The sequence below is a fragment of the Gymnoscopelus microlampas genome (genome assembly GCF_963454915.1).
Source record: "Gymnoscopelus microlampas genome assembly, chromosome: 17".
Taxonomy (NCBI): Eukaryota; Metazoa; Chordata; class Actinopteri; order Myctophiformes; family Myctophidae; genus Gymnoscopelus; species Gymnoscopelus microlampas.
In genome coordinates this window covers 38,294,205-38,314,567 of record NC_139954.1, presented here as the reverse complement: position 1 = coordinate 38,314,567, position 20,363 = coordinate 38,294,205, and the positions used below count along the sequence as shown (strand labels likewise).

Genomic DNA, 20,363 nt, shown 5'->3' with positions numbered 1-20,363 from the left:
TTCGTTATGCTCACTGGATGCTTTAGAATGACATTCAACGTACTCACTGGTTCTTTCTTGTGCAGATTGGGATGGAAGCGCAGCGATGCCTGGTGCTCTGGAGCCCCTGGAGCATCTCTCCAATTCCTCAAGAGCTTCAGCCTCTGCCTCTGCTGCTGCAATGTCTTCGTTTAGGTTCAGCGTAGCAAGATCAGCATCTATCCGAGCCTTTTCTAATAACAGTTTGTTTGCTTGCTCAACATAAGCTGTGCAGGCACGTGCGGCCAACACTTTAGCCCGTGCTTTAACTGCTGCCACGGTGGCAGAAGATATTATGCTCGAGCCTGAGCTTGAGAAGGTTATTGACCTTGTCACAAGAGTCTCGTTTGCTCCAGGAGCTGTCTGCTGTTCCTCTGTGTGTGGAGTAGCGTCCATCTTGTAGCTTGGGTTGAGCTGGAAAGGTTATGAAGAGTACTTCTCTTGATCACGAGGATGACTGCTGTGGAGACCTCGCTGAGATGCTGTTTTTTCACTGTTCTGGAACCTGGGCACGTGTATGTGTGCACATTGCCAGACAGCACAAACACTCTTCCTCTTAGTTTGAACGTGAAATGTCACGTCCGTTTATTAAAGATTCTGGAGTGTGAAACTGTAAATACAGAAAATGACCACGTCATATTTCAACTGACAAATATTACAATGAATTATTACATCAAATGCCAGATACAAGGCCCGAATGAGCTTCTCTGGGACTATTGTAATCATCATGAATTTACTACAAATGTTTTTAATCTAGCAAATGTAACATGAAATAATATCGCATGAAAAGTCCCTTTTTTAGAAGAATAACTTTTAACAAACACAAAGAACTAACAATCTAAGGTTACTCACAAACAAAGCTTCCTTGAGGTCTGAATGCAGTTCTCAGTCTGTTAGGTCTAAGGGTGTGGCTAATGCCCCTTGATTACTACCACAAGGTGTAGTAGATGCACACTTGATTAGAGGACTACTGATCAAAGGACCTGAGGTCATGATGACCTCCAATAATCAAATAAGGTGATATTCCCTTGTCAGCCTGTAGAAGGTGCTAAAACATGGAAAATTAAAGCATGTAACATAACAATATAATATATTCAAAGATTCTTAAGAAAAATAGCAGATCTACAAGATCATAGCCCGGCACCGAGTGCCGCGCTATGAGCTTGTAGATCTGCTATTTTTTTATATAGCCAAAGAAAACTTAAAATGACACAGATGCGTTCCCGCCGCTCTTAATGGATTAAAGTCATTAAGCTGTCATTAAGACTCCTTGGTCTGCTGCTAATGTCGCAGAACTGCATTGCTGCTTTGTCATTGCTGCTTATTATCATGGCACTTTGGCTCATCTAACCAAAATGGCATGACATGATATATCACAGGCAATTACAGGGTCGGGGGGGGGAAAGGGAAAAAAAGAAAGAAAGAAGAAAAGATTGGAATGTGTGTTATATGTAGGGCTGGGCAATTAACCTAAAATATATCTAAACCGATATTTAGAACCAATAATTGACTTAAACATACTCATGTACATGGGACATTTTAAATGAAGACATCAGTGAAGTGAAACGTTCTGATCTGATCCCATTTAGATCAGCAGAGTAAGAAGGAGATACCACTTTTATGTGAAAGTAACTTTAATTTAACAATAGACAAGCACTGAAATGTTATGTATTATGGTAGCACCTACAGTATAATGAGGAGTTTAATGTACTGCAAAATCATTATTTTGTTTTTGCTTACCAACAGGAACCTAGCTTCCCTATTCTGGGGCGAACATTCAGCAAAAACAAGCTCACAACGAGACACGTTGTGGGCTTGTAGATTGGCCATTTTTGGCGAAGAGATCAGGTGTAGATTGTAGAATGAAAAAAGGAGCTGACCAAGTATAGAGCACTAATAGAGCACCCCTTAAATTAGAATTTGGTATACATACATATACTAAGATATACTGTACTGCTGGCCAAGGACATCCACTGTCATCTCGCTCATAATGTCTCATTATGTCAAAATATATAATATACAGTATTTTACATCAGCTCTTCTATTCATAAACTTTACTAGGCTCATGACAAAGGCACTAATCCAGTGGTTAGAGTGCAATTTGTTGAAAGTTGAAACTATCTCAGAGAACTGCATTTAATGGTCTGAATCTAACTGGAATCTCAATGCGTCTGAGTGAAAAAGTACATAATGATCATTTATCCTAGCATACTGAAACTATGCATGTCACGACTACGCTATGTTAAACAACACTGTATTAAATGAAGACATCAGATGTCAAAATGGTAACTTTAGGCGGCAGCAATCTCTCAGTAAAATACCTAAGCTTGTGAGTAGAGGGTTGCCAGTTTCAATCACCTCTGTTAAAATGAGTAGGAGGCAAGTCAATGAGACATGCTCTCCCCTTTCTCAATAACTAACTTCAAAGAGCCCTTAGGGGCTAAAGCTAAGCTGCTCAGTGGCAACTGTAAACTACAGTATATGTGCTGGGCAATTCCCACATATTCAAATCACAACAAATTGTCTCAAAGTTGACTATGTCACACACAAAAGTACATAGGGGTTAAAAAAAAACCTAGTGGTTAAGAAAAAGTCCCCCAAATTGAACTGTGTTCTCACCACTGCGGAGCAGGTACTGCACCCTTCTCCACTGATTCACCTGTTTCACCAACACAGAGCCCCAGGATATATAGTGGCTCTTTTCCACTACAAGAACTAAGCGAACCTTGCCGTGCCATGAAACGTATTTCACAGGTTCTGGTTTTGTAGTCTTTTGAAAATCATTTTTGTCATCTGAAAACTTTTCGTTTTAGTCTAGTTTTAGTCGACAAAATATCATAAGATTCTACAATTGATTTTGTATCACAAAATTGTATTTTGGCAGGCCTTGATGGCGTCGTAATGACTGATTTTACACTTGGTTGCATGCTGAAAATAGCCAATTAAGCTACTGAGCTTGAAGATCTGCTATTTTCAGTGCGCAACACCCGAGCGCAACCAAACATATAATGACTTGTATTTTAGTTCTACTGGATCTCTTCTGCTCCATAGTCCTGACCTAACATTTTAGTCTAGTTTGTATTTGTTGACGAAATAGTCAATATATTTAGTCTCAGTTTTAGTCGTCATAGCTTAGTTTGTATTTAGTTTTCGTCAGTGAAAAAAAGGTAGTCGACGAACATTTTTCGTCGTACTTTTAGTCGACGAAATGAAACTGCATACGGTTTCAGATAAAGTTCTCAGACCCTCATTTGGGGCCTGCTCAGGAGGTAGCCTAGAACAGGGGCCTTCAACAGGGGGTCCGGGACCCCTAGGGGGTCCTCAGAGTTACTACAGGGGGTCCGCCAAATCTTTATGTGATGGTATCTTTTTTTACCATAACCACTTGAACCCTAGCATCCCTTTTCTAAGGAGAACTTTAGCCAAAAATATCAGATCTACAAGCTCACAACGCCTCGCGCTGCGAGCCGTTGTGCGCTTGTAGATCGGCTATTTTTTGGCAAAGAGGTGTTTGGTGTAGAGGGAAAAAAGAGCAGACCAAGTAAACAAAAAAAGTTCAATCTGAAACACAATTTTATACAATATAGAAGGGGGGTCCCTGCTTCATCTCTATCTCAGCTAGGGGGTCCTTGGCCTGAAAACGTTGAAGACCCCTAGCCTAGAAGGAACCCAGAACTCAGAATTCACCCAGAACTTGGACTGTTTCTGATTATAATGTAAACGTAAACCAAAAAAAAACATCACAGAACTTCAAAGGTTCTGGAAAGTTTCAAGTTATAATGGAAGGTTCTGGAATACCCTTCATGGTCATTCAAACAGAGCCGTATTTAGTCAGTGGTGGGGAAAGTACCAAAATGTTTTACTTAAGTAAAAGTATCAATACCCTATTGTAGAAATAGTGTGTTACAAGTAAAAGTCTGGTATTAAAAATAAAAGCATTGTCATCAAAATATACCTAAAGTACTAATTTCACAAGTTTTCAAATGTATAAGATGTGTTCAAATCTTTTGAAAATAGCAGATCTACAAGCTCACAACGCGTCGCGATGCGACGCGTTGTGAGCTTGTAGATCGGCTATTTTCAAATAGCCGAAGTTTAATAGGGCTGAAGTGGTTAATGTATGTTTTGTGATAATAATTAAAATCTACAAAGTAACTAGTGACTAAAGTTTTCAAATAATTGCAGTGGAGTAAAAGTATAATATTTGCCTCTGAGACGTAGCGAGGAGGAGTAGAATTAAAAGTACTGAAAATTGGAAATACTCCAGTAAAGTAAAAAATACCTCAAAATTGTACTTATAAGTACAGTACTTGAGTAAATGCACTTAGTTACTTTACACCACTGTATTTAGTGTAAGGTGGGAGGACAGTGTGTACCTTTGGGCTGCTGCTGCTGGTGCCGTGGAGGTGGAGGGTGAAGAGGTTGGGTTTGTGGTAGGTGACCAGAGGCCGCGTTCGGGCGCACACGCGGGAGGCGTCGGCCTTGAGGAGCTGCTGTTTGCCGCGGCTGACCACCTTCCTCCTCTTACTGCCGGCCGCCAGGGAGAGGAGCTCGTATCCCCCCAGGCCGCTGCACGGACCAATCACACACAAACACGTGCCAGTGGTGGGAAAAAAAAGTACTAAAAATGTTTAACTCAAGTAAAAGTATCAATACTGCAATCAGTGTTGCCAGATTCTGTGAGAGAAACAAGCAACCAGGTCTAGGAAAACCAGCCCAAAAGAAGCGACTATGGGCAACATGAGCACTTTAACATATACATCAGCTATTTGAAAATAGCAGATCTACATGTAGATCGGCTATTTTCAAATAAAATCTTGCAGGGAAATTATAATAAGCAGATCTGGCAACCCTGACTGCAATGTAGAAATACTCTGTTACAAGTTAAAGTCTGGAGTTCAAAATTGACTTGAGTAAAAGTACAAAAGTACTGGTATTAAAGTGTACTTCAATCTGAAAAGTGACTAGAAACAAAAGTTTTCAAGTAATTGTAGTGGAGCAAAAAGAACAATATTTGCTCTCTGAGATGTAATGGAGTAGAAGTAAAAGTACTGAGAATTGGAAATACTCCAGTAAAGTAAAAAATACCTCAACATTGTACTTAAGTACAGTACTTGAGTAAATTTACTTAGTTACTTTACACCACTGAAGACGAGGCAATCACACAACTGTCAGGGATGTGGTTAGGGGTGGCCTAGTTAATCGAACTAAATCTTTTTAAAGGGTTAATAAAATAATTATCGATAATTTCATAAAGAATCGATACATATCTACAAGCTCACAACGTGTCATTGCTATTTTTGCATGACACAGTTGTGTGTGGAGGAGGGGGGGGGGCCGTTACACAGAGACAGACATGTGGTTTAACAGAACAACAGGAAGGAAAGGCTTGAACTGATGCTTTTGATCCAAATCAAGCTGGACACTGGGGACCAGGCTGTTCCTTTGGGCTGCTTTACAAACAAGCTGCATGGTTAAACTCTTGATAAAATGACAAGGCCCACGCGTTTCCCTCGCGTTTCTATGGGAGTTTCATTAGGATCTTATTGAAGAACCAAAAGTATTTTCTCAGCAAATATACATGTTGTGTCTACAGCTACAACCTAGTGTAGCAGCTGAACATTTTATCCTTTAAAATGTTTTCAAACATAGAAGATCTGCAAGCTCACAATGTGTACATTGGTTTTTGTTCCCCCTTTCAATAGGGCTTGAATGGGTAAATACATTTCACTTCATGTGTATATATAATATGTGCTATATGGAATTTTAGTAATATCCGTAATTCCTTAATTTCTTTATCTATAAAAGTTATTTGTGTTTATTTTTATTCATTTGTTTGTTCAGAAGTTAAATGTTCTCAAACAGAAACTGTAATCAAATCTGAGTTTTTTTTTATTATTTAAAGATTTTGCACTTTTTTTTTTAATTTGTAATCGGTGGTCTCGGACTGTGCAAGATTGGTATCGGACCCAAAACTCTGGCATGGGTCAGACTCTAGTGACTGTGAACACCACTCATCCAACATTAAAGGGAGCGGCCACCTCGTTCTCCACACAGAACAGTCATTGTCCCCTGTGTTATGCAATTCCACTTCAATGTGGCTGTGTTGACAGCTCTTCTCTGGACATAGTGACCTGACCTCGCTGACCACAGTCTTTGATGACTGTTTGATGGCTCAGAATGACACTTGAATGAATTATGATCCTTGTACAGCTCAGGCTCCACTTTGGGGGGGGGGGGGGGGGGGGGGGGTTGGCTACATCACCACCAATGCAACCGGTAACACCAGCTTTAGGGGAGGTGAGCTCTTATGATACAAGAACGTCCGATATTTTCACTCTAGTCTTTTCATCAAAAAGGCACACCAAAATCACAAGGCATACCTCTATACATAGAGAAAACTGCAAGCTCACAACACGCTTGTAAGCTTGTAGATCTGCTATTTTTGAGCATGTTGTTTTCATTTATTAAAAACAAAAGTGGTTAAAATATATTTACTGATAATGAAAGGAAATTCTATAGGGCTGTCAAAATTATATATATATATTTACACTGTTTTGAGCTCAGCTATCCTGTTCATTTGAGCAGACAGACTCTAGCGTCAGGAGATGAGGTCATCGCCTTAGAGGCCTACTCTCTCTCTCTATCTCTCTCTCTCTCTCCCCTCGAGCAGAGTGATTTACTAACTGCAGGCAAAATGACTTTAATGGTCAGAGTGCCTTAATGATTTCATAAAGTTAGTCTTTTTGGTCTAAAACTATTGTATACATTCATTGTAGTGCCAACTGATAATAGCTATGATGTCAATTGCCATCAAATGTCTCCTGGAGCAAAACTCAGTGTAAAAGTTCCCCAGTTTCAGTATAACGCTCAGTGTTAGACATAGTGTTATCTATGCACAGTAGATAAGAGTTTAGGGAGGATAGCTACAGTCCACAGGCGCCCTGAAGGAGCCAAGGTCATCTCATAGCCTGTGGCAGCCCATGAATTAGCCGTGAGAGAATCACCAAACCTTTTGCCCCGCTTCGTTGGATGAATCAAGAGCGACTCCTGTTGATGATTTTTATTAATGTTTTATCTATATGCCAGTATTAAAACGCTTGGGAGAAAAATATAGGACTCCATTACAAACTTCTCTACCTGTAGAGAGGAGTGTATCTTGGAGCTCCGATGTAATCTGGTGTAGTATTATTTTTGTATATGACAATTCATTCTGATTGTTTAATAGGCTCATACATAATTGTAACTTAGATTAAAGGGTAATAAAACCATTTCGATTCATACAATTGTAATCACCTGTGTAGCGATTCTTTCAAGGGGTGACTCCTCACACTATAGAACCACTGAACCAAGTACCTTATCTTTATGCTTAATTTATGTGTGAAGGTTCAGTGTTAAATCTAACAATAATAGTAATGATATAGTGAATTTAAAAAAGAATGCATACCTTTTGTATGATTGTATATACTGAAATAATAATGTGTGGTTGTCACAAAATCCCAAGGGACACCTGGACTTGTGTCATGGCACACCAGTGTGCCTCGCCACACAATGCACAGTGCCAATCATTTGTGTGTGTGTGTGTGTGTGTGTGTGTGTGTGTGTGTGTGTGTGTGTGTGTGCGTGCATGCGTGCGTGCGTACAGTATCTTGTACCTGCTGAAGGCTCTTTTGCTGTGGCCCTTCCAGGCCTGTGGTTGTTTGGAGATGTTTGGTGATGAGAACGGAGACAGGCTGGTGACTATCTGGCTGAGCTGGGCACTCTGTAGTGGAGACAACACATCATAAGACAGAGACTACTCTGTCCACAAGGCTCCATGGATAAAAACATGCGTAATGGTAAATGGTGCATTTGTATAGCATTACATTCACACACACACATTCATACACCGATGGCGGAGGAAACCATGCAAGGCACCAACCTGCTCATCGGGAGCAATTAGGGGTTCAGCGTCTTGCTCAAGGACACTTCGACACTAACTCTGGGGGAGCCCCCCAGCCCGGGATCAAACTGGGAACCTTGCGGTTTCCAGTTCACTCTACCCGGCCACTCTACCCCTGAGCCACTGCCGCCCAGTAATATTGTCATGCAATATTGGTGTTAGCGCTGTCAAAAGATTATCATCAGATGAATCACAGGCTAGCTGTGATTAATTATGATTAATCACCATGTGTTATATATGCCCGAAATGTACCCATTTTCTCTGTATATTGTTGTGGAAACGGAAAGAATGATGGCGGATTTATGCATTTTTTTTCTTCCCCCATCTAGCTTGGATCCATCAGCCATCAGATAACACTAGAGCAGTGGTTTTCAACCTTTTTCATGCCAAGGACCCCTAAATTGATATCCATTTGGCCCCCCATCTCAAAATGTTTTGTGCCAGGGACCCCCAGAAGAGAAAAAATGCAAAATTCTACAAACTTCTTCAAACTCTTCAAACACTTTCAAGATTTTATATTTAAAAAAATCGCTGTGAGCTTGTAGATATGCTATTTTTGGATAGCCAACGCATACAATATGGATAAAGGGGTGAAAATGTATTAACACCTTTTGCTGGGGACCCCCTGGAACCCCCCCCCCCAAGGACCACTGGTGGTCCCCGGACCACTGGTTGAGAACCAATGCGCTAGAGCAATGGCTAGAGTAGAGTGTGTTTTGTGGGATGTGTCATGCGGGTCGTTCCGCTATGCATGAATCATTTTTTTGACACATTAATTCCATAATTTCACCATCCTACATTAACACATTAAATGTGACAGCTCTGCATCCATTGTTGGGCATTTGTGCTGATTGAGATCCTTAACTCAAACGCATCAATTATATGTCAGTCAAACAACCACGTTTTTGTTCCTCAACACAGTATATCGTCTCTGTCGGGTGGAAACCTCATACGTCTAAAACTGTTACAGTACTCTTCAGGATTCAAATAAAAAAAAAATCACACCCAGTGTGAAGTGAGCGGTTATATTTATGAGTTATTAATTTCATCATGCATCTGGGTAGCCAATCACAGCACGTCCTGCGAAGTGACGTGCTTACATTTTTTACATTATTATTAATTTCATCATGCGTCTCGCTAGCCAATCACAGCGCGTCTGCGAAGTTTGAAGTTAATTTCATCATGTGTATCGCTAGCCAATCACAGCACGTCACACTGGGTGTGATTTTTTATTAGCCTATGGGCGTGTTTTCCACAGCGAAAGACAAATTTTCACGACGGAAAGAAAAACTTTCACCACGGATGGGTCCTAAACCCTCTTATAGGAGCAGTTGCACCGTAAGTAGTAACAGATCTACAAGCTCAAAACGCTTCATGCAGCGTTTCGAGCTTGTGTATCTGCTGTGTGTGACGCTGTAGTGTGATCAAGTAGGGGTGTTAATTTACGAAAAAACACAAATAGTTCAAATATGGATATAAGAGGTTTCTGCCCGACAGCAACGATATGTGAAAGTGACTTTGTGAATCAATCAAAAGACAATTACTGTATCTGTTTACTATACAAGGACAACAGTCAACAACTGGCTTCAAGTGGTTTTTGACAAAGGAAGACCGTTTTTATTCATATCGTTGACGCCCTACTTGGTCATACTACAGTCAGCGTCACACAAAAGCATCGAAACTAGCAGATCCACAAGCTCGAAACGCGGGGCGAAGCGACGCGTTTTGAGCTTGTCGATCTGCTAGTTTTAAGGTTTTTTAAAATGTGAATCCTGAAAAGTAAACCGTTTTGGACATAATAAGGTTTCCACCCCGACAGAGACGATATCCTAGCTTCAGCTCACGTCACTGGAGGCATCTTTTTGATATTCTTTTGAATATCCTCAATGTCACTTCAAATGGTGTTTGATGTAGATGGAACAGTTCTGATAATGGTGACGGACGGTACACATGGGTTCTCATTTCTAGCCTTTCATGGTCTTTTTCTCTGAATGGATAAGTCCACGCTTTTAACCCATTAATATTGATGCAACTGTAATGTGAATGAATGCAATTTAATCTGTTTTTATATTGATATTGATAATTGTAATGTGAATAAATGTTGTCGTTTTTTTGTGTTTTGTAATATGATTTTGTGTGGACCCAAGTAAGACTAGCTGATTGCCATGGCATCAGCTAATGGGGAACCTTTTCAAATAAACAAATAAACCACAAGGTCCACTGTTTACAAATCCCAGGGGACAAACGGGTTTGTGACCTTTAGTGAGCTTTCAATGTCCTGGGGGGGGGAAAAAACAAAGTGAAAGTACCCAATGTACTGTATAACGGTTTCTGGTGAAAAGAAGAGGCTTGGCTACATTTTATCTCGAGTGCCGGGACCTTTGTCAGCTCACTCAAGTATCCCTGAGCGTTTCACAGCGTTCAGTCGGCTAGCCAGAGCCGATTGAACGCCACCATCACTGAACAGAGAAGAAACAATGGCTCCTCTGAGGATCTAAGAACTTCTTACACACCAATGCTAGGCTCTACATAGCAACAGGTGAAGCTCTCACAGCTCTGTTACTATAGTATAGCCCAGAATGCAACAACAAGAGCTGATTGGAGTATCAGTTAATGAGCTAAAGACTGATTGACCATTTCTCTTTTATTTGACTTGAAATGAAAGCTTTGATGTTCAAAGGAAGACTATGCATAATAATTCAAGGATTGGCTAGCATGAATAGTTTTTTGTTTGAATTGTAATCGTTTAATTAGTTTAATTAAGCAGGCCTATTTCAAGAACGGATTAAACACTAAAACCCACCCCAGAAGGACACCAAGAAAATGGATACAGACTAAGTAAAACCAGGACCATAGCTGTTACAAAAACACACACACACACACACACACACACACACACACACACACACACACACACACACACACACACACACACACACACACACACACACACACACACACACACACACACACACACACACACACACACACACACACACACACACACAGTGGAAGACTTACAATGTGGCCAAATGGGGGAAAAGCCGGTATTGACTTATTTTTTCCCCCAATTCGTGTCTACTAAATTAAGAAGAATAAAATCGATTGAGAGACTCAACTTTGTATCAAACTAAATACATAGATAATAGAGACTCTGTTTCTCCTCTCAGCCCTAACAAAATGTGTGTGTGTGTGTGTGTGTGTGTGTGTGTGTGTGTGTGTGTGTGTGTGTGTGTGTGTGTGTGTAAACGTGCGTGCGTGCATGAACGAGTCTCTGCATGTGTGTAACATGCCACTCCTTCAGTCCAGCATAGTACCTGTCTCTGTATGTTGTGCAGGAGGCGTGTGGGGCTGCTGGGTTCGCTGTCGGAGTCTGCAGGCAGCTCTCCGGCCCCGGTGGTGTAGGACAGCCCTGCCGTCTCCCTCAGCAGCGTCTGCTGGATCTGTCTGTCTGTCAGAGGCTGTGATTTGGCCAGCACCACTCCGCCCTGGCACGCACAGACACACATATTTGTATTACTACACTTGTAAAGGACAACAAAATTTTAGCCATTTTATGCCATAAAAAAATGTAATATTGCCATTTCTGACTCTAGCCTTAAAGCCAAAAATAGCAGATCAACAAGCTCACAGCGCGTTGCACTGCAACACGTTGTGAGCTTAAAGATTTGCTCTTTTAGGTGCATGACACCGGCGAGCAACTGAGAATAAATCAGGTATGACTCCATCCCTAACGACTAAACCTAACCCCGACCTGAATCTTTTCCTAACTCCCCGACCATAAAAAAAAAATATTCCTCTTGTGAGGACCAGTCTAAACAATGTCTATTTCTCAAATTCTAATCTAAATTCTTCCACACAGACGCACGCACGCACGCACGCACGCACGCACGCACAAGGCTCAAATTGTTTCCACTCCATCACCTGTCTGAACAAGACACAATATTGAGGACGTCTGCACCGCTTGCTTGCCATGCAGCCTGACCTAGCTAGTCCAAGCACACCTTTTCCCACAACTCCATGACCTGAGGCCGTGTTCTAAACAAGTGGTTCTCAACCTTTTCAGGCCGTGACCCCCAAAATAATCACACAACTGGCTCACAACGCCAGGCGTTGTGAGCCAGTTCAAATGTGAAGATCAGCTATTTTCACAATGTTTGCCTCTTTCTTATATAATTTGACAATTAGGCCAATGTCTGACCAGCGTATTAAAAAGGTCTTAAACTTGTCACTGGGTTTTAGTTTTTTTTCCCATTTTCCCACAAAATGATAAAAAATTTAAAAAAACGTAATTGAAAAACACGGCCCCTCACACATTAGAAGGACAAGACCAGTCACCAGAACAAAGGACGGGTGTAAAATGGAGTTTGAAGTTACAATGGGTTGGTATAGGAAGGGGGCGTGTCTGGTAAAATGAATATCAAATATCTAAATACTGAATCAAGCAACTTAAAAACTGTCCGGGGTGCTCACAAACATGTTTCCCTTTAAGTTTATACACTGTACATACACTGCATAAGTGCTGTTATTTCAACTGTCAGAAAAAATAAACCAAATATACTACAAGATGTTATGGTGATTTCCATTTTGCAGTTCAGTGAGTCAAGTGCGACATCATTCATTCTCCAAAGACAAAACTCCTACTCCTTTCTGGATGTGCATGTACTGTATGTAGGAGGGAGCTTCATAAGTGCCTCTCGTGTCCTACTCTGAGGAGAAAACACACTCCATCTTTCATCCTAGTCAAACAGTCAGCATGATTCCTAGGAGTTCACAGACAGTATGTCAGTGTTTCCCAAACACTGGGGCGCGGAAAAAGAGTTATGCTTCGCAAGTAAAATATATTTTCTTTTTTACCCTTGTTTCCTATAAATTGTGTTTAAAAAACATTTCAAAAGATTTTCTACATTTTGAAAAACAGAAATTGAAAACTGTCAGGGGAAACTAAATCTAAAATGTTTTCCAAAGAATTTCAGACATTTTCAGAAAGTAAAAAGAAATCCACAAATACAATAATTTAAAAACCTTACCAAATAGTGATATATCTACAAGCTCACGCTCTCGTTGTGGGCTTGTAGATCGGCTATTAAACAGGGCTTATAAGTGGTTAATCCATCATGTATTTTTTTTGTAAGTTTGGGTCAGGATGGGGAGACACCAAATATCTATTCTGGGTCTCGATCTAAAAAAGTGTGGGGGACCCCCATGGTATTTTCTTCTTTACCTTGGTGGAGCAGATGTGCTTGTGGAGCTCCTCCAGCTGTTGGATGCGTCCCTCCAGCTCGGCCACGCGCAGCTGCAGCCAGCTCCACCTGCTGCCCACCTCCGCCCGGTCCTCCTGCCACCTCCTCTCACTGCTGCCTGGAACTACAAGTCAGTGTTTTTGAAATTTTAGCAATTTTTGGGAAATTTTAGTTTTAGTCATTTGAATAAAATGCCATTTAGTTTAAGTCATATTTTTGTCGTCTTAAATGTTTTAGCTTCAGTCTAGTTTTTGGTCGACTAAATCTACACTTGATTTAGTCGACTAATAATGTATTTTGGCCTGCCGTGATGCCGTTGAAATGCCTGGTTTATACTCAGCTGTGTGCCGAAAATGTGCAGATCTAAAAGCTACGCAGCGCGACACCTTCTGAGCTTGTAGATCGGCTATTTTCGGAGAGTGACGCCTGCACAACAACCAAGCATAAAATTATGAATTTATTTTGTTTTTGTCAGTGAAAAAAGGTAGTCGACAAAGTTTTAGTCACACTGAGGCCAGGTCGCAATTATTATTATATAATTAGGTCTGTCACTATTATTACAGAATGCAATTATTTGAGATAATCGCAATTATTTTGCAAAATCGTCAGAATGGCTTCCATTCGTCCGTATAAATTAATCTGTCGAAAAATGTTCATACATTTTCAAAAGTAGCGGAAATAACCGATCTACAAGCCCAGAAGGCGCCGCGTTGAAAGCTATATATAAAAAATATGTATATTTAAAAAAAATATATATATATATATATACACACATAAACAGTATATATAGTACATTTATTTATAAAACAAATTTGCACTGGTCATTGTGAGGGTATTTTTTATATTCAAGTTATTTGTCATAGCTGCCCGGTACAAATGTTATTTATGAAGCCTAAAAGGGTAATCTGAAAACTGAAATTGTACGGAACCAAAAACACAATTCAAATCGTCCATCGCAATTATTTGCATGGAAATGGATCATCAAGTAAAATGTCATTGATCGTGAACAGCCCTACCTGGAGCACCACTGTGGCTGTTGCTCCTTCTGCGGCTGCTGCGGGGGGGTGGGGGGGTTGATGCAGAGAGAGAACATCCCAGAGGACATGAGGGAAAGAGGGATAACGAGACAGAAGGGATGAGGGGGGGGGGGGGGGGGAGAGGTTGGAGAGAGGACAATCCATGTCATTCACAGATGCTGTTTGCTACATATAATACCTAATGTGACCTTAAACCCATTCAATCCGGGAACGCATCAGTGTCACTTTAGATTTCTTTGGCTATTCAAAAATAGCAGATCTACAAGCTCATAGCGCGTGCCACGCTATGAGTTTGTAGATCTGCTATTTTGAAAAATCGTGAACATTTGTGCAAATCTTTGAATGTATATACTGTATACACATTCTTAACTAAAATATTTGCCTCTGGGGGTCCCTGGAACAAAATATTTTGAGGTAGGGGGGGAGGAACCACTGATATAGCAACATAAAAACTGTTCGCTTTAAAAAATATATATTGGTGCCACGTTATGAGCTTGTAGATCTGCTATTTTTGAAAAGCCAAAGTGTAAAATAATGGTTACACAGATGCGTTCCCGGTCTTAATGGGTTAAACCAAAACACAACAACTTGAAAATCGATTGTAGTATTAAAATAGATTATTTTGCACTGGGAAAAAAAGCTTCTGTTCAAAAATAGCAGATATACAAGCTCACCCGGAGCTTGTATATCTGCTATTTTTGAATAGCCCAAAGAAACCTAAAATGACAGAGATGCTATCCCGGATTGAATGGGGTTAAAGCAGCAAACCATAAGGGGTGGCAGTGGCTCAGGAGGCAGTGGGTCCCCGACTCCCCCCTGTTTTACTATTGAAGTGTCCTTGAGCAATACACTGAACCCCTAACTGCTCCCTATGAGCCGGTTGGTGCCTCCTTGCATGGTGAATGTGTGTGTGAATAGGTGGCAGTAATGCACATTGTAAAGCACTTTGGATAAAGGCGCTATACAAAAGGCACCATTAACCATGTAAAGCTACATTATGTAAGTTTTGTTTTAGTGAATAAAATGTTATTTTGAAGTGGTTCAACAGCGCTGCAGTGTCAACAACAATGACCTATTTTACAAAGTATCGTTGATGCAACTTATTAAATCTAGCCGAGTGTGGCTTAATTGTTAATAGAGCCCAAATTTTGATGACACAAGTGAAACAAAAAGGCCTATCTAGTATGTAGGACACAGAATAATCATTAATGATCTGTGTTGTGTGCCTATATGTTACCATGGTGCTAGGCAACATCGTTTAGTATTCACCCACTGTGTGCGCGTGTACGTGTGTACGTGTGTGTGTGTGTGTGTGTGTGTGTGTGTGTGTGTGTGTGTGTGTGTGTGTGTGTGTGTGTGTGTGTGTGTGTGTGTGTGTGTGTGTGCGTGTGCGTCCCTGGCTTTGCCAAGGCCATAGTTACCATGGCAGTAGGTCTAGGACCTTGACTAAGGCAGGGAGTGGAGCCTCCCACTTCAAACAATGCGGTGCAGCAGAGGGAAAGGTTACTCCTGACTGAATGCACACACAAGCTGGACCATGTAAACCACTGCTTCGCAAAGGACTCCCAAATGACATGTATTTGGCTGTGCGGACCCCCATCTGAAAATATTTATGTTTCATAAATATTACAAATGTTTCCAGATCTTTGGAAAATAGCCTATCTACAAGCCTGTAGATCGGCTATTTTCCAATGTACACGTATATAGGGTTAAAGTGGCTAAACAGATTTTGATGCAATATCAACTAATTTAGTTGAGCAGAGGACCCCCCCCCCCCCCCGACTGCACTTTGAGAACCACTGACATAAACAGCTTTAATTTTGGGTTAGGATTGTTAGGCTATACTTTAATGGAAGCCAATTTAATTAAATGGAGAATGCATTGTCTACAGCGTTCAGCTAGCCACGGAGGCTAGCATACTTACTTTATTAGAGTTCATTAGTGACCAATAAGAAAATGTTTTGGACGAAGGGAGAGGCCTGTAATTGGGTAATGAATGTCTGTAGTGGAGTTTCACAGAGAGGATAATCAGGTCTGGCTATGCCGCGGCTCTCTCTGTCTGCCAAATAGGAAAATTCCAGGAATATTTGCTAAGCATAGCAACATGACGAAGAGAAGGAGAGGAGAGGAGGAACCTCAAAGGCAGATTGAGAGGAAGACTACTTGATGTACGTATACAAAAACACAATGGACCTCATTCATGAAGCGCGGGTACGCACATATTTTTGTGATTTTTGTGCCGCGTAAACTGACGCTGCACAGAGGCACTCGAATATGTGCCACAAAAAAAAAATCCATAAATTCAAGTATCCATTGGGTGACTAATCGATAGAAAAATGTCATTTTGAGGGTGAATTATCCCTTTAAGTGGTTAATCGATTCATTGATAAATAAAAATAAATAAAACAGCTTAATCGATAGAATAATCACTAGGAAACAAATCAATAGTTGCAGCCCTAGTTTGCTGTTATAGATGCAAGCTCACACATGCACACATACAGTATACACATACACAGTACACACACCCACCTCTATGGACAAAGCTATTGACAGATTGTACACATTAGCCGGGGCAAGACAATGTTTGCATAGCTTCTATTGCCTTCTCAACAATGAGAAAGTCATTAAAGCATCTCTCTCAGCCAAATCCCAGCTTAGGAAAAAGGCCAGGCCTCTACTAGTAGCTGGAAGAGTAGAGCTTTTCCAAACACAGTTTTGGCTCTTGTATCATGGGGCATTAACCCATTCAATCCGGGAACGCATTTGTGTCATTTTAGATTTGAGCTACTGTATAACCATTATTTTTTATACTTTGGCTATTCAAAAATAGCAGATCTACAAGCTCATAGCGCGGTACTGAGTGTCGTGCTGCTACGAGCTTGCAGATCTGCTATTTTTTTTTTAATCTTGAACATTTGTGCAAATCTTATAGACATTTTTTATAACAACTCAAATTTTTAACTCAAATCTTTGCTTCTGGCCCTAGGGGACGAAAGACAAACTTCCAAAAGTGAAGCAAAGGTTGTAATCTGATGTTTGTGTGTATGGTTTCCCATGTCTCACTGGGCATCAACATAAACAATGTAAAAACACATAAACTTAACTTTATTATATTTTTTTTAATAGCCAAAGAAATCTTAAAATGACACTTTCCCGGGTTTTAAAGGGTTAAGTTTGCAGGGTGTGCCCCGCAGTTTAACTTTCCAAGAATTAGCCAGCCCAGGATGGCCGCAACTTGCTTCCCATAATGTCAAATTATGAACACATGGGAAAATTGAAAACTAACAAGGACCAGGGCTGTTTGAGGACTGCTGCACGAGCAGAAAACCGGCTATTTTGATGTTTGGTTTGAAATGGAAGTAGTACCACTCTGCTCAGGCAGCCAGGCCCTATATCCTCAGCATTTTTTTTGCATCAGAATACTTTCTCCAGGGCTAGTCTGAAGTAGAACCCGACCGATGCCAGGGGTTTTGGGTCCAATGCCGGTCCCGATTTCCGAGAGTCCTAGATCGGTGGTTCTCAACCTGTAGGTCGGGGCCCACTGGTGGGCCGTGAGGGTATTGCAAGGTGGCCCCCAAATAAATGAGCAAAACACTAAGATTTGAATTATAATATAACATTAATATAATTTGTATTTATTTAACCACTTAAGGTCTATTCAAAAACCTAAAATAAAGAAAGAAAAAAAAGCATATCTACAAGCTGAACGCAACGTGATGGTTTAGACCGAATCATCATGATGATATCACAAGTTAACACAGCCAACAATATATTTCCGGGTATAACGCCAGCAGCGTCGCATTGGAGCATTTTTATTCATTATCCTTATATCTGGAAGAACAGTACACTTGATATTGTTATTGACTATGAGAAGTATATTATTTTGTTGACAACCTAGACATAGCTAATGTTCTGGACACTTTATATTTTATATTGTCAAAATATCCATGGACAGTCTACCCGGAAATACCCGTTTGTTTACAAACATTCAAACATTCTGATCTGGTCTATAACGACATGCCCAAAATAGGGACATCGGCTGCATAACTGCTGATACCGAGGTATCAGCAAGTCAAATGGCCAATATATCGGCCAGACGATTACTATATCGGTCGAGCTCTTATTCTCAAGGCTGGATTTTTTTCCCAAGAGGGGCAACAACCTCTCCAGTGAGAAGGAGAGATGCTATTCAAGGAGGACATGCCATAAAAAGTCTCTTTGTGGGGAGCCATTGAGGGAGCACATAAAGCAATTGTACACAAAAGACAGGCTTAAAACTTCCAAGGACACACATGAACCCGGACAAACAAATAGGTGTGCACACACACACACACACGCACAGTTACACACAATAAACAAGTGTTTATTGTGTGGTGGGAGATAACACAATTACTCAAATCCTGTACTTAAAAATTCAAGACTTCTACTTGTACACACAGTGCTACTTTTACTAATAAAAGCAGCAAAAAAAAAAATCTGAGAACTCCTTCCACCACTGACATTTGCAGACACAATAAACACACACAAGGAAGAAGCCCTCCCTGTTCCTGTTTCCAGAGCTAGTAAAATGTAATGTGTGTTCCTTTGTCGTCAGCTTGTTTACTGGAATCACAGGAGACTTACAGACAGATCCCAGGGCTACCACTGGCTTTAGTCAGACAGAATTATAACCACAGGCAGAGAACATTTGAAGGGAAAATGATTTAGCCCAATTTGCCTCTAAAGAAAAGCAAAGTAGTGTTCAGAACTAACGTTTTCATCAAGTATCTATGGGTGGAGGTGTGGGGGGAGGGCCTTTAAATTACAACGAGGACGGATATGAAACCAAAGCCAGAAATGCCTCCAAGCACCACGGCTATATAAAATTACGGAGCGAACACTGCATCCTCATTCCACCCCTATTTGATCACTTGTTTTCAGCATACTGATTTTTTCCACATAATTGCTGCCTCAGGGCTAGAGCAGGAGTGAAGTATTGGAATTCAAATGTGGAGCTCTTGGAAATACAAAGAGGATACATGATAATGATACATAATACTGGAAGCCGGTGTTGCAAGATGTACGATAATAATAGAATGTGTCCCTTTTTTCTTTTTAACTCTGCACAATGTATGGTCAATAATGCCAGTAAATGCCCAAATGTACGCTATATTCTCCATTTCATAAAAAGGTCCATGAATTTACAAAATTCCCTGGCTGATGATTGGGGATCCGGTTTGGCATTTCACAACACCGATTGAGAAAAATAAATCTGATCCTAGATCTGTACTTGGAGGCATTAAAAACGCAGGTCTTTCCAGTCAATCATTATGTTCTTAAACCAAAACACACTTGAAAATCGATTGTATTATTAAAAAAGATTATTTTGCTCTAATTTATTTAATTGATTAGTTCAATTAACTGTTGGTGTTAGTTTGTTGGGGGGGGGACACTTTGTTGGAAAACCCCCTACACCCCAGCCTCCCTCTGCCCTGCCACGTGTTGACATTGACGTCAAGCTAACGTTCACACATTCTGGTCCAGGGTGGGTGGTTACCTGGCGACTTGCTGGTACTGGGAGAGAGTCGGCCTAAAATCTCTCGTCCAAATTCCACACGGGGCTGAACAGAAGAGGAGAACGGCCAGGCAAGTTCTGACCTTCAAATAGTTCAACCAAAGACAAACACTGTTGCTGAATGAGACATCCGTGTATCAAAGCCACAGACGAAATGACCCTAAAGGACAAAAGACAAACTTCCAAAAGTGAAGCAAAAAGGTTGTAATCTGATGTTTGTGTGTATGGTTTCCCATGTCTCACTGGGTGGGTATTGACATCAACAATCTAAAAACACAAACTGGTTACATTTAACCACTTAAGCGCTATTCAAAGGGTTTTCAACTGAAACGTTTCACCTCTGTGAAAGTGTACCCCTTTCCTAAATGTTAAAAACTGCAGTTTATCATATTATGATGTACCACAGGCCTGATATACACACACACTATTATATACCCTAGATTGGTTTGCGATAGCTTGCCACCATATCAGACAAGGCCTATACCACAAACAGACTTTCCAAACCGACAACAGTATCCTAGTATTATCATTCCTGTGTTGCATGTACACAGTGTTTCCGCTGTGTGACT

The 20,363-nt window shown here is 40.7% G+C and overlaps 1 protein-coding gene across 5 annotated transcripts in view; it reads right to left on the bottom strand.

Annotated features, from left to right (window-relative positions):
• kansl1l (KAT8 regulatory NSL complex subunit 1-like) overlaps positions 1-20,363 on the bottom strand; it is a 46,840-nt gene that overhangs the window by 19,430 nt on the left and 7,047 nt on the right. For all 5 annotated transcript variants that reach the window (XM_084084410.1, XM_084084409.1, XM_084084411.1 and 2 more), the window contains exons 4-8: positions 14,220-14,257; positions 13,185-13,327; positions 11,278-11,448; positions 7,674-7,780; positions 4,395-4,587 (exon numbers count right to left, since the gene is read on the bottom strand). In XM_084084410.1, coding sequence (XP_083940536.1) covers positions 4,395-4,587; positions 7,674-7,780; positions 11,278-11,448; positions 13,185-13,327; positions 14,220-14,257 — 652 coding nt within the window. The remainder of the gene's footprint in view (positions 1-4,394; positions 4,588-7,673; positions 7,781-11,277; positions 11,449-13,184; positions 13,328-14,219; positions 14,258-20,363) is intronic.